This window comes from Caloenas nicobarica, chromosome 14 (assembly GCF_036013445.1).
Source record: "Caloenas nicobarica isolate bCalNic1 chromosome 14, bCalNic1.hap1, whole genome shotgun sequence".
In the NCBI taxonomy this organism is placed as follows: Eukaryota; Metazoa; Chordata; class Aves; order Columbiformes; family Columbidae; genus Caloenas; species Caloenas nicobarica.
The window spans coordinates 17,487,248-17,502,413 of record NC_088258.1 but is presented as its reverse complement, the minus strand read 5'-3'; the positions used below and the strand labels follow the sequence as shown (position 1 = coordinate 17,502,413).

At 44.1% G+C, this 15,166-nt stretch overlaps 1 protein-coding gene across 1 annotated transcript in view; it reads right to left on the bottom strand.

Moving 5' to 3' along the window:
• CPPED1 (calcineurin like phosphoesterase domain containing 1) overlaps positions 1-8,310 on the bottom strand; it is a 42,924-nt gene extending 34,614 nt beyond the window's left edge. Inside the window, exon 1 of the mRNA XM_065644871.1 lies at positions 8,182-8,310. Within this exon, the coding sequence (XP_065500943.1) occupies positions 8,182-8,245 (64 nt within the window). The 5' untranslated portion in view covers positions 8,246-8,310. The remainder of the gene's footprint in view (positions 1-8,181) is intronic.
• Between the last annotated feature and the right edge of the window lie 6,856 nt (positions 8,311-15,166).

Below are 15,166 nucleotides of genomic sequence, written 5' to 3'. Positions count from 1 at the left end.
CCTATTTAAAACCAAATAAACTTAGTACTTAAACCAAACTGCATTAGCTTATTACTTATCAAGTGGTACTTACTGATTTAGTTCAGTACTTACTGATTTTGTTCCCCCAAAACCAAAAGAATATGTGGAAACAAAATAACATATGGACACTTAGCTTAAACTTACAATTTAAATTTTTGTTTATCAGGAATGTGTTTCAATTACTATAAGATACCATTAAAAAAAGCAGTATACCATGAAGAGAGTTGTATCGGTACAACACCACTGGTGGAAACTTCCCCCTGCACCAGCTCTTAAGCCTGTTCCAAATGCAGCTCATCCACAAAATAACTCTTAATTGCTGTCACTGGTCTGTGTGCACAGTTCATGCAAGCTCTCCTTAGCTGTGCAAGGCATAACATCAGTTCAGCTAAAGTGTAAATTGTTGCAACTAGTGCAATTGGGGTAATTTTGCTGCAAACCCCAGGAGCACGGCTGCCCGAGCGCTCCTCAGCGGACCAACACGGTTAGAGGGTCACCATGAGAAACGGAATGTAAAAGCATCATAGATGGATCCAGAAGTCTTTTGCCTAACAATTAAATGATTTATCAATGGACTGTGTTCGGATAATTAATAACAAAACCCCTGTACCCCACCTCTCTCCCTCACCAGCTGGCTGTGAGCGCCCTCGAGCAGAACAGATGCTGCAGGTCGTGCAAACCAACCTCATCTGCTTGAGCACACGCAAAGTCGTTCGCACGATTTTTTGGGAGTTCGCACTGAATCACCAGAAGAGCTCAGACAAGTCACCCTGTGGGTGCGCCCGGGAACACCAAACCTGGCCGAGGGGCAGCACCAAACAGCATCGAGCACACGGGGGTGGGAGGGAACAGCTGTTTTTGCAGTGATCATCTGGTCATGATCCAGGTTCTAGATGATCCTCCATGAGGCTTCAATTAAATAGCATGTAGTTGCCATCTTCCCTTCAAACACAGCAAGCAATGACTTTTATGGGAATGATAAAGGCATCCTTCTTGCTAAGAGTTTCAATCTGCAAGCCTTTTGATGAGCTACCTAGCTGTACTAGACAAAACGCATGCTAGGTAAAGCAATAGAAGATGAGGATTCAATTAATAAACATTTTTTTTCTGCCTTCTCTCTTGCATTGCATCATTGAGCAGAGCTGAGAACGCCTGCAAATTGGCTCTTCATCCCTGTCAGCACAGAGGCTGTTTGCAACTTTCTGAATTTGCCGCAGCAAGAAGAAAACGCAAATGCCAGATCAAAGTCGGCAGATTTCTCGTGGAACTGATGTACCAACAGCTTCCCTTCCTGGAGGACAAATAATGTCTGCGGAGCTGCTCTTACACACTGAGCCACATAAAGCTCCTATCCCAAATCCATTTTGCTCCCAGGCGTCTTTAAGAGCCGCACAGCTGATCGCCACGGAAGAAGTCCAACTTCAGAACAAGTTGTTATGCTCAGTTTCAATAGCTTCCCACTCTTTTTCTGCTCCCACGCATGCCAACGTACGGAGAGAGGATCAATGTGAGGTATTTTTAGCAGCACAGGCTGAAAAATGGTGCCAGCTTCTAATTTCGTCTAAGGATTAATTCCGTGAAGGGCCAACATAGTCGGCAGCAATTCACAAGAGAAAAACCTCAGCCATGTATTGTGATGACACACAGAAAGACACTTCAAGGACCTCGGTGGGACTCGAGCTTGCTCATCTAGACCACGGCAAGCTGGGCTCTGACAGCCACGCAGCGCTGCGGGGACCTCCAGTATTTCCCTGCTGGCACTTCTTTGTGTTGCTCGGTTTCAACAGTGCCTCGGTTTTCTTCCTCCTCTACATTCTGTGGCATTCCATGGAAACAAAAGAGTGATGAAAAGCTACTCCTGTGCATAGCCTCTCTATAGACAGTCTCGTATCAGAGGAGAACGGACACGGACACACGCCTAGCGCTTGCTCAGCGTACCACGGGCAATTATAAATACAAAAACCGCCCTCATTCTCATGTTGGGTTGGCCAGGGGAATTCATTTCGCTTCTCTGAAAGATCACAGAAGAGCAGAAATAGGTACATGGCTCCTGCCCTGAGCTGTCGCTGCCTACAAGTGTGGCTGTGACTCTTTCCAGGTTAAAACTAGAGAAGAAGCACAAGGTTGGTTTTCTACAGAAGCTACAGGCAGGAGGGACAATGGAATATTTTAAGTTAAGGCCGTATTTCTGCATCACAGACAATACAAAAGGCAAACCCTCTTTTTCTTGCAATTGTTTTGCAGTTTACCTTGAAAGGAATTCATTTTCATTCCTCTCGGTCCTGGAGTAGCTTGAAAAACAACGAACGACTTGCACCAAGCCCTTAATAATGCCTTGTTGAATATTAAAACATTATCAATAATTGTGGCTTTGAAAACACCATCATTATTGTCTGTATGTCCAAATACAAAAAATGTCAATCTAATGAAATATGCACTCCTTTCCGCTATATTTTCCACGTGTACCTGACAGACTCCCAAAGATGTGACTACTGAGGGTTCTGCCAAATGTCCAAGGCAACATATTATGGAAGGTGCAATTTTATGCATCAGGAAAGAAACCCCTTCAAAACAGGTATCGAAATACATTTTTCAGAGCGCAAATAAAACACTTCAAAATAGTAATTATGGTAGAAATTACATACAGTGAGCCTAAGCTATGGAGTTAAGGCTAGTAGAAACACTAACTGACAGAGAAAAGTTCCTCAAATAAATTAAGCAGTACTGCTATTTTTAAACTATATACTTTTAAACTTCTTAGGCAACTATCAAGGTAGGAAATGCCCCCTCAGATCCAGTTTATTTGTACTGAGGGCTACAGAATACCCAACTCTAGTCACGCCTTTATGCCCACTTCCAAATTTAACACGTAAACTCATCACAGAAACTTTCCAGCCCAAGCCCGTAGGTGTGAAGGGGGGTGGTTTGCATAATGACAAGGTGAAGTCACACAAAGTTGCTCAAAACCCACGGAAAAATTTGCCTAATTCATATGAGAGTTGGAGACAGTACTGGGAACGGAATATGCTAGCTGGGAAGCAGTTCTGATCGAGACCCAAAAATATTACTGTTGAAGAGCTCTAGAACAGTAATCGTAATGTGCCAAGATCTAACACTCATGTGAAAGCAAGAAAAAATAAGAAATCAACTGCGGTTGTACTAAAGTTCAAAGGAAGGTGAATTATATGTAATTACTATGCTTTTTAAAAGTGCAAAAATCCTCGACGGCAACACGGAAGCTATTCGCACTGTCCCAGAGGCTCAGACCGTATTCACAACATTTACTAAGAACTTCAGAAAGACCAAAAAGATTCCAGACTGACTAAACAACACAAACAGCAGCCAGAAGGACACTAGTAAGAGCAGGACAGCACCCTTCAAAAAATTAAAGCGTCCAAATAAAGTAAACGGGGCAGATTTTATACACTGGAAGGTTAGATACAAAAGTCCAAGAAGTGAAGCTAAAAAAAAAAAAAGAAGTGAAGAACAAAAACTGGAAATAGCATAAATCTGAAAACTAATAAAGCCCTTTTTAGAGGCATTAGGGGCAGGTAGGCAGACACGTTCCACACATGCAAGATGCACCCAAAGATAAAGGCAGAGCAGAAAAACAATGTAAATTTTTGTACCCACGTTTATTGTGAAGGAACTTGTAAAGTTCCAGAATTCTTCGGAATGCCAGAATTCTTCTTTACAAACAGCGCACCAGATCTGTCTCAAATCAAAATACCAGTAGATGATTGAAAAAATAGACAGAAGCAATAACAAACCACTCCGATCAGGTGTCGTCCACAGAACTCAAAAGCACAAACCAGCTGAGCCCTGGGGAGTTCCCTTGTGCTTAAATCTGCCTTTGCAGCAGAGGCGGAGGATGGCCGGGATCACACCTGCATTTGAAAGCGTTTCCTGAGCAATCTGGTAAAAACTGGCGTCTGTACAGGCAAGTGAATGGAAACGGGAACAAAGACTATAACTACTGCGCTTACTGGTTCTTTAGAAAGAGTAATCGGCAGCTTTTACACGGACAAGGGGAATCCACTCGATATCATCTCCAAGAGGTATCTGACAGTTACACAGCAAAGACTCTTACGGCAGCCAAGCTATCTTGAAATATGAAAAAAAAGGTCCTTGTATGCATTAAAAACTGGTAAGAAAAAACAAACAAACAACTGATAAGACACACGGATGCCACCTGAGTCTGTACTAGGACCTGTATTGTCTAACAAATCCTAAAAAATCTGTAACAGTAACTGAATGGCAAGGAAGTGAAATTTGCTCAAGTGAAGCCATTTGGCAGTATGAAAATAAGGCCTCGTGAAGAGCTGGGGGGAGACTTCATTACGCAGGGACTGTTCAAGAAAGTAGATGGACTTCAAGGCAGAAAAATGCAGGAGAGTGCATATGGGAAACACACACCCAACTTCATACAAACAACAGTTCTAGCAAGTGCTATGAAGCAAAGTCACCCTAACATTCAGTAATGGCAAAAAAGTAGAGATGGGAAAGGAATGGAGAAGAGAGTGTGAACACATCGCAAGAAGAGCCAGAGGCCACGAATGCATTTGCAACGAGCAAGTTTTATTTTAGTTACCTCTCTACTGGGGGGGTCTCCAAAGTCGCACCTGAGCTCCCAGGCAGAGGTGACACAAGCGGGGCCGCAGGCGCTGGTCAGTTCAGCCCTGCTGGAAGATCCTGGTTCTGCTGAGCTCACCTGGATTTCAAGGCTTCAGGCAGGCGCAGCCTCTCGCTCTTTCTCACAACAAAGCAAGAATCTCAGACATGGTGATAAGGTGCCTGGAGTTTCTCACAGGCCTGTGTTATCTAACACAGAGGTTCTACTCATCAAACACACAAGGTCAGTAAAGCAATTAGTGTGACGTACGTGCTTTTTCTCCAGACAGGTGCAAGGCACTTGAGCGTATTTACATTTAACCAACCTCCTCGCCGTTCTTCCGCTACACTCCCATACAGAGAGCAAAATGAAAAATAGGAGAGGCAACTGAACAAACGTAAAGAGTTTGCAAAAGATTGGTAAGGGGGGCATGACACAGAAACACAAAAATCACACGTGGAACTGAAAATGCGAGTGGCAATGCTGGTTATCTACCTCTTCCAGGTAAAGGTTTTGGAACCATCAGCTAAAACGAGCAGGAGACAGGTTCAAAACAGAGACACTTCTCAATCAGCTAAGTTGATGCTACTATTGCTTGTTTAGTTACTTGAAAAAAGTGCTCTACCAACTTTCACAGAAATTGTTTACACAGCATACTACTGGCATAATTGGGACAAAAAAAAACCCCCAAATAACCAACAAAACAACTCCCACAAAAAACAATTATAATTTTAACAAACAAACAAAACAAAACCCCAAACAACAAATAAAAACAACATAAAACCCCCACAAACAAACCCCACCCCAAAATGCACCATGACTTCTTGGGAGAAGCGGTGGAGAAGACGGAATTTACCCCAACCTATGGCCCCATTTCTTCCCTAAAATACTAGTAGAAGACATCTGAGGCATAATTTCACATGGGTAGAAAAGACAGAGAACGTATTAAAATGTAAAGCCAAAGCACACAGAGGTCTCTTGCCAATACAGTACGGTATTTATGCACTGTTCACCACTACGCTCCGTTGATTATGTGGGTAATTTAGAGCCTTTACCTTGAGCTTCTGATCACATCTGTCAGGTATCAAAAGCAGACGACGTCAGGTATCAAAAGCAGACGACGTCAGGTAACAGGTTCAGCCTCCACATTACGTGAGAGCAGGCTGAACAAATTACTGATACGGGACACGGTGTTGCAAGAGTGATTTTGCAGAAAGGGTAGTAAGAAGAAAGGAAATTAAGCTCTCGATAGTGACTCTCAAATTTTAAAAGAAAACAGCTTGCCAGGCCATACCAGTGGTAGTAAAGGTTCTGCGTAGCTATGTGTTGAACGGGAGTGAAACCTGAAGAGGAAAATATCAAAACACAGACAACTGATTTTCATCTTAAACTGCAAGAAACTTTGCCTCGGTTTTATGAGCCCTTGGTTTTATTTTTTTCCCCAATCATTTAGTTATTAAAAGGTCATGTTGAACTTTAGCCTCTTAAGAAAGAGCTAGAGTAAATTATTGACAAAGAAACATTGTACCCAAAGGCGGCAGCTGGACTGAGATAGACTAAAAAGTCCTGAACAAGATTAAAAAAACCCACAGTTGGTAAGAAAAGTCTTAATTAACAAAGAACACCAAAGAAAGACACTTCAGTAGAAAGAAACACATGTGGAAAAACATACCTAAATCACATTTTTCTTCCACGTTTAAGGCAATTTTCAAGAAGTACTCAGATAAAGCTTGTGTTCAGAAATTTTTACACTGCCATTGAACACCCCTTTTGTTACAATTTCACTATACAGTTGTTATAACTAGATGGCTTGTCTGCCATCTGTCCCCTCAACAAATGCTAGGCATTCTGTTCCAAGCCAACCACGCCATCTGCAATTAATAGGTTGCCAGAATGACTGTATACGTGTATTTCACATGCTCAGACTTGGTGATGTTTCTTTATTTGGCAACAAGCAAAGCCAAATATTTCCAATGAAACCCAAGAACATACCACATAATCGTTGGGATTGAATAGCCTTATCCGCCTCACCAAACCAATACAATTTGTAATTTATAAACAAATGAAAGGAAATAAAATACCTTCTGTGCATGGCAAGAGGAAAAGACTTCCTAACGCAGAGCTAGTTCTGGACCTCAAAAACCCAGGCACACTGCAGACCCTCCAGCCTTGGGAGAATTTTACAAACAGGTGAGACACATATAGATGTTCACACGCACCTCTGCAGGTCCAGCCCCAAGGCAGCACCAGCAGCCAGGAGGTGGCCGCCACCCTTGGCTTGGCAGCAGCCTGTGCCCCCGGGAGACGCGAGTCCAGCGGGTCCGTGGAGCGAGTCCGGAGGCCCCGCAGCCGCGGGCAGCGCGGCTGGCCCGCACCGGAGCGCTCGCTGCCGGCCCGCGCCGGGAGGGACCCGGTGACTCGCTCACATGGGGTTTTTTTCTGAATGAATGCCATATGTCCGTTCTGCAGAAAACTGGAAAATATCTACCTTTCACTCTGATTCTAGAGAAATCACTTCTTTGGAAATACAGATATTTTTCGCCCCAGAAATGCCAAGCTTTGGCTGGGCTCGCCGCTCAAAACAGAAACCCGTCTTTCAAAATCGACCTAAAATACATCGCTGGGAATGTACAAATAGGGCGGGACTTGAGAACTCAATGCAGGCACGAAAAATTGATAATAAGGAGGCAGGTTTGCGCGTGGCGGGGACGGCTTTGAGTGGGAAATCCTACCGCAAAGAGTTTTATGCAGAGCAGTGTTTGAGCACACGGCTCCATCCAGCACGGGGAGGCCGCGCACCCACGTCACCTGCTTAGAGCTCTCGGCCACGGTTCAGAGCGAGCCACGTCACAAATACATATTAAAACCTGGGTTTGTAAATCTTGTTGGCTTTCCAGTTCCTTTAGCCATTGCTCAGGCAAATTAACGGTGAGCTTTATTGGTTCTCTGCTTAGAAAAGCCTAATTTACACTTTAAACACTCAAGGACTCATAAATAACGAAACAGAAACCCGCCGCCGGCCCGCACCGGGAGGGACCCGCTGCCGAGCTCCACCCTGCGAGAGGCCGAAGCTCCTTGAAGCAAAGGGACCGCGTCTGCACCTCCCGTGGGACCCCCGCCTTTCATTTAAGGGACACAACCAACCAGCCGCCTGTACCCCGGTAGGTGCTCGACGGGCGCAGACGCGGGGCAGCACGGCGCTGGCACCGACAGCTTCAGGAGCTACGGAGACGCGGTTCAGCGGCCCTGACATGCATTTTAAGACGGAAGCGGAGTCGGACGCCGCTGGCACGTTGTGTCCCCGCCCGGGCGGGCGGCGGGACGCGGGGCCAGCGCTTCCCGCGGCTCCGCAACCGCGAAGGCGGTGACGAACGCGGAGGCTCCGGGGCGCCCCGGCTCCGCGCTCAGCAGAGCCCGCCCGAGCTGCGGGTCCCGGCGCAGGGCCCTGGCCCGCATGCCGCCCCGTCCCCGTCCCGGCTGCGCGGGGAGCCCGCCGGGCCGCGCAGCCCTCTGCCGAGGCTCCGCCGGGCACGTCCCGCGGCACGTACCTGCTGGGAAGGCGGTCAGAGTCCTGCCGCGGGCTCTCACTAACGCGGCCCCCTCCGCCGCCATCGCTCCCGCCGGGCGGCCGCCGCCGAGAGCCGCCGCCGCCGCCTGGCCCCGGGCCCGCCGGGGGCGGTGCCTGGGCGGGAGAGGCCGGTTCGGCTCAGGGGGAGGCCGGGCTGAGCAAGGCGGGGCCCGGGGGGTGCGGCGGAGCGGCGGGGGCGCGGCGCGGGGGGCGCTGAGCGGGGCGGCCGGAGGCGCCGTGCTGGGGAGGGCAGCGGCGGCGCGGGCTGTCCCACCGTGAGCTGGCTTTCAAGGAATAACAATTAAAAAAAGAACAGATTTCCTTCATTTTCAGCTGTTTCCTAACCTGTGAACTGAGGCGAGCCGATGTTATCTCAGCATTGGCAGCCTTCCCCTGTGCCTCCAACGGGTGTTTTTTCCAGGTCAGATTTCCTCTGCGTTAATCGCACTCGCAAATCAGGCGTCACCACCACCTGCCCTTTGAGGGGAAAAAAAAAGACAAAAAACCTACCACCATGAAAAAAGCAAAGGCACCGTGTGCAGCACCCAGGTAATGATGGAAATATCCAGGTAGCCCTTGGGCAAGGCAATGTTTTCTTAAATCCTGGTTGGACCGGAGTCCCTTCTTGACCTGGCAATACCAGCAGGATAATCCGGTTGTGATTCCCGGTCAAACACCCCGTTGTTCTGCACCGGGTGACATGTGGAGTTCCGAGTGCCTCTTCATTCATCTTGTGAAATCTGTAGCGAAGCACTAGATAAGGTTCCCGTTGACAACCAAAACACATTGCTATGGCTGGATTATTTTTCCACCTGTAAAATGCGGGTATTATTATCCACGACTGAAAAGTTTCATTCCTGCTTGTAAACTACTTCACGATCATTAGATGGAAAGCGATTGAGGAAATCTTTTTTTATTAAGTCATTTTTGTCAATTCCCCTCTTTATGAGGCAGCATTTGGTACGTTAGGCAAGTAAACACTAAATGGCATTTTTGACTGTCGGGTGCAGCCTTATTGTGGTCTAATGCTGAAACCACTCATGCTAATAGAAGAGCAATTGGCTGAACGATCCAAAGAGATTTTTTGACCTTTTCTGTTTCTTTTCCATTTTCTTCTCATCTGCTTAATAGGGCTGAGCAGTCATATACCAAAATATATGAGTGCTGCATGACTTCAGCTAAACTCAGGATGAACTTTTCAAGTAAAATACCGTCAAGATCAGGGAAAAAAGTGTGGAGAGAACGTTATTGTTTTGGCGAGACAGCGGCACACTGTAGTTCTGTAGTGCAAGGACCTGAGCTTGTGATCAGCACTCCAAATTCCCTTTGTCTTCACCTGGGCGTGTTGCTAAAGGCAACGGTTTCTCTTAAGCCAAGGTGTGCACATCCAAAAGGCTGAATCAGCCCTGGCAGAGATGTGGATGCTAAGATCTAGATTGATCTAAATCTCTGTAATTTCACAGCTCTTTTTTTCTAGGCATGTGTAGGGCGCTCTGTTCTACACAATTCTGTTGTCAGGACTGCGTTTGCGCTGGATGCAGGATGGGTGCAGGATGCTCAGCTCCTTCTGGCTGTGATGGGTCTGCAGCGTGCCTGTGTTACTCTCCTCAAACGGGATCCTCTGACACTGCAGCAGCGTGAGCAGCATTGTCTGCTGCGAGGAGGATGCCACCAGAAATTTCCATTTTGTAATTTAAACACATTCTCTTGTGGTTTTGCAGCCTGAGTGCAGAAGTGTTTTCATCTGCAGAAATAAAGCAACATTTGCATATAAACGTGAGAACTGAGGATGGGGAGTGTGTGCGTGCAGGAGGGGGATTTCTGCTCCCTCCTGCTTCCTTTACTGTGCCAAATTTGAAGCCTGCGTTTTGAAGCCAAGATCATGGACCAAATGCTATATAGCTAAACTTATTTTACTATGACTAAATTGTTTAAAGTTACTACTGATCTATGTTAGTTTAATTATAGATTTTCATGGACTTATTCCAGATGAGGCCTAGATAAAGCGGCAGAATTTTGTCATAGGACTTGATTTGTTATACGAAGTGTCATTAATATAATGACACTGAATAAATAATTTACAGTACCACGTGTCTGATTTTATTTATAGAATATAAATTGAGAATATTTTTACTAATTTTAAAAAAAGCTAGTGTGAGCATATAGAGGAAAAGATGCCATTCTGGAAGAGCATGCAGTGTATTGAAAATAAGACAGATAAAACCTGAGAAGTGGAGGCATTAAAAAGGAAATGCTGACACAAAGTTTAGCTTAGTAATGACTGTGATTAGAATTGTGCAGATCTGAGGAGTCCAGGTCTTGTTCTAGTGTGCATTAGATCATGCTGCCGATCCTTACAGTTCTTAACAACTTGGAAGTTCTGAAAAATCCAGTAGCAGACACTCTATTTCTTACTGCAATTTAAAGTATGATTGTATGCACTTCAAGCGACCTAGATAAAGTACTAATAAAACAAGCCATTCTAAAATTTACTATCTCTGATGAGCAATTCATATAAAGAGTGAAATAGTCAAAGCTGTGCTTGAAGGAGGGAATCCTTTCTCTATTCTCAGCAAATCACAAGACAACAAATTGCAAAAATGGAAGAATACAAAAGGTGAAAAGGACACAACAGGGTTGGGCTAGACATTGAAATTAAAATTACAAAGCACAGACAGATACGCAGATTTGAAACGGAACCACTTTACTCTTACACATAGAAGAGAATGACTATCTGCCATCTGGAATTCAGGGAAGCCAATGAAGGTTGGAGGTGTAAACAACACACACAGGATTATCAACATCTGTTTTCAGTGCATGCTGATCTATCTGAGTCCTTGAGGGATAAGTTAGAGAAAGTGAGAATTAATAAAACCTGATGATATAAAAAGGATCACATAATTGTATCTGTATAGAGACAACACGGACTTATGCTGAAAATAAATAATGCATACAATGTATGAAGTCTGTTTTCTATTAATCTCTTTTTCCAGCTCCTGTAAGTCCTATAACAGGACAGTGTTCCTAGCAGATATAACATTTTGGAAGGTTTGGCATATGATACTCCTCCTATTTTTCTCCCCAGAACACCTAATGGATAAAAATTAGTAAGTTTTGAAAACTTACAGTAGTATCATACTAGCCCACTCTGTCCCTATCTCCAGTTCCATCACTGAGAGTAAAAGACTCCAGGATGACTATGCCAGTATAAATAAGTAGAGCAATCTGAGCCTAAAATGTTACAGAATGATAAAATTTAAGGTTTGCTCCTTTGATATTCTATAAAAACATAAATCGCAGAACCCCAGGCTGGTTGGGTTGCAGGACCTCTGTAGATCCCCAGCCCAGCCCTGCTCCCGCAGGGTCACCAGGGCAGATCACACAGGTCAGGTCAGGGGGGTTTGAATGTCTCAGAGCAGGAGACTCCACACCCGCTCTGGGCAGCCTGGTCCAGGCTCTGGCACCTCCCAGCAAAGAAGTTTCTCCTCACGTTCAGTCCTTCAGCCTGTCCTGGTCTCACTGAATGGCAGCACAGCCTTCGGCTGTATCGACCACTCCTCCCAGTTCCGTACCATCAGCAAACTTGCTGAGGATACTCTCCGTCCCTTCATCCGGGTCATTGGTGACCGAGTTGAACAAGACTGGACCCAGCACGGACCCTTGGAGAACACCACACGCTACGAGCCTCCAGCCAGACTCTGCCGCCCAGCCAGTTCCCAGCCCATCTCATCGTGCACTCATCCAACCCACGCTTCTTGAGGTTGCCTATGAAGAGGTTGTGAGAGATGGTGTCAAAAGCCTTGCTGAGTCAAGGTAGACAACACCGACTGCTCTCCTCTCATCTACCCAGGTGGTCATACCATCATAGAAGGCTATCAGATGGGTTGATTTCCCCTCGTTGAATCCATGTTGACTACTCCTGATAACCCTCTTTTCCTCGACATGCTTGGAGACGACATCCAGAATGAGCTGCTCCATCACCTTTCCAGGGATGGTGGTGAGACTGACTGGCCTGTAGTTTCATGGGTCCTCCTTTAGTGGAGTAAATGCATTACTACACCAAAAAGTGCTTATCAATGTTTTAAAAAGGTCCTGTTAATATTTGGCCTTGATACCAAATGGTCTTCTGTTTTCAGAGGACCCACAAAACAATATAAAAATATTAAAAAGGTTTTGCACAAACCACCTCAAAAAGATTGTTGACCAGGACCACTGTTTTGTTGCTAGGAAGGGAACAATGATGACATTGATTAATTTCCACAGTTAAGAATCCACAATGTAATTGATTTTTATCTGACTCATTTAGTGTGGGCAGGCTCCATTTGTTCAAGAAACCTGTAATATATTCCTTGAATCACTGTAACTATGAGAGATAGAAGTTGATGTAATGAGTTAAATACACTATTTAACGCCATTTGTTTTGCACACTGAATTCCCATTTCTGACACAGATACAAATTTTATCTAGATCCACTGGTCCTTTTTGTAAGGTGTCTCTTTCATTTTGTGTGCTGCCAAATATTCGAGAGCTCTACTTTATTCAGGGTGCCTCCAATTTTGGCTTTCCCTATCCCGAGATTTCATTTTCAGGTACACTGAGTATTTGCACCTTCCATTGAGTAACTGAGACCTAGGCTGCCAGCAAATTCAAAAGTCATGACCAGTAATGACTCCAGCGAACGAGAGAGCTAGACCAGAAGCAATTCTTAGATTTTGTGTGTATTTCTGACACATTTGGTGTCTACTTCTGAAGAGCCACGGCTGTTTGGGTCATGAGTTTGTAGTGAAACTGCTAGACGCAGAAAAAATGCATGGGAGTCCAGCAGGGCTAGAGCCAGGTGAAAAAATCAAGGCTTTAATGGAAAGTACTGGCTTCCAAAATTATGCAGAAAATTTGTGGTTGACTGCCACCTCATCCTGAACTAAGAACTTTCTGACTTTTGTGTTCTCTATACATGTTGAGTTCTATGTAGGTGAGCATCCAGAATTATTCCAGACAGAACTGGACAGCATTTACCTACTATCTAAGGTTTATGATTCCTGCTGCTCATCAAGACCTGGCAGTCACAAATGGAAGGGAATTAGGCACATAAACAGATCTGAAGAAATTATTCAGTGTGCATATATATATATATATATATATATACACACCTATATATGTGTGTGTTTTTAGAGTACTACAGGCTTCAGGTGCATACTGTTCGACTTGGTCTAAGAAGAAAATCTAGATTTAAGAGCTTTTATTTCACATCTAGATCTAAAATTCGAAGTTGTTGGCCTTTCCTTACTTTAAAACAAACAGGTTTTCTGTTAATGTACAAGCAAAAGCAGCAATCTGGCAGAAGCAGCAGTGTTTAGTTTATGCATCTGTAGGCATGACTCTCAGATTCCTTTCTCCTTCTTTGCTGATAAATGACATTTTATTAGGAAAAAAAAAAAACCCAGATGATCATTAACCACAGTTGCTATTTCTGCCAAAAAATCAAAGCAGCAGCAGTCCTTCAAGTATTAAAATTCAATAAACAATCAGGGCACTTTGATGTTTTTTTCAGCTACGCATGCAGCAAGGACATTCCTATTTTACTGTTACATTAGTTAACTCAAAATGCATTGAAATCAAACTGGGCAAATCCCTTTGTTTCCTTGCTCAAAGCAGAAAATTATTTTTCAGACTAGAAAAACTCTTTTTTACATTACATGCAAACAATTTGGGTTTTTTTGAAAAAAACTATGCTTCTTTTTTCTTCTTTTCTTGTATAAGGAGAATTCACCTTCTTTCATAAAAGGAGAAAATTTTTTTTTGTCACCTAAATTTTAGCAGACAGGCTCTTTGCAGCTGGCTTGTTTAACCAATTATGTTTTTGGCAAGCACATGTACATCACTATTCTGACAAGATATAACAAACTGGGCATAAGGAAACAATGACATCAGATTACTCTGAGAAAAAAATAGTGATGACAAAGAAACTGTGCAAGAGAAACCACAGTCATGGCACTTTGCAAAGTTGTAGCTTTGCGCTGCCCTCCCCTTCCAATGCAGCCTTACCAAGAGATCGCATCAGCAGCTGAGGGAATCTTTGCTGCCTCGGAGAATGATTTAAGTCCCCTCAAACCTTCAGAGAACTCTTCGACACATTAGTATTCACTCATGTTGTGCGCCAGGTTTTGCATGTGAAATAGATCTTAAAATTGACTTTACCATCTGTGATGTCACTAATATAGCAGTCACCGAACTTCCTGAAACAGGATGACTATGGAGGATGCATCTATTTTGCCACAGATTTCTAGAAAACAAAATGTTTTTCAGTGATTAAAGATGGAGATGAATAAAGAAGGTACTTCGCGAAAAAAACCCACAGATTAATTTAAGCATAAATGACCCATTTAAGTGTGAGGGGTTTTTTTTGCTGAAGTAATGACTGAAGAAAATGAGTTCAGAGACTGATGAAGGATGCTGAATAGGTAATTATTTCTATTACAAACCTCTTAGTTTAATTTGTAGGAAATATGATTTGAAAATTAAACAGTACTTGATTTTTTGTGTTCCAGTGTGGACTCTCTTTCAGTTGTGTACAGCACTTTTGTTTCTCAGAATTTCAAGGCCCTTTCCTTTTCCATTAGTGATAGTATTAGATAACCAGAAGGATCCATTTTTCAACAGTATTATCTCAGCAATAAATTACATTTTCCACTTCTCTCAGGTTCCTGGTCTAAAGATCCAGAGGTGTTTTACAGGCCTTGGGTAAACAGAGATGAAGATAAAATCTGGACACAGGTAGAAGCGCACAGAGGCTGATTTATGAGCAAAGACATAACATGCACCACAAAGCTTCTACTTTCAACATTAAAAATAGATGAGGACAAGACTGCATGCCCTGCAAGGCAAAAGCAATCCACCTGTTTTGTACTAGCCCTGCACAACTAGTCTCCTCCTTCACTGCGTTTGTGATGATTTTTTCAGATTTC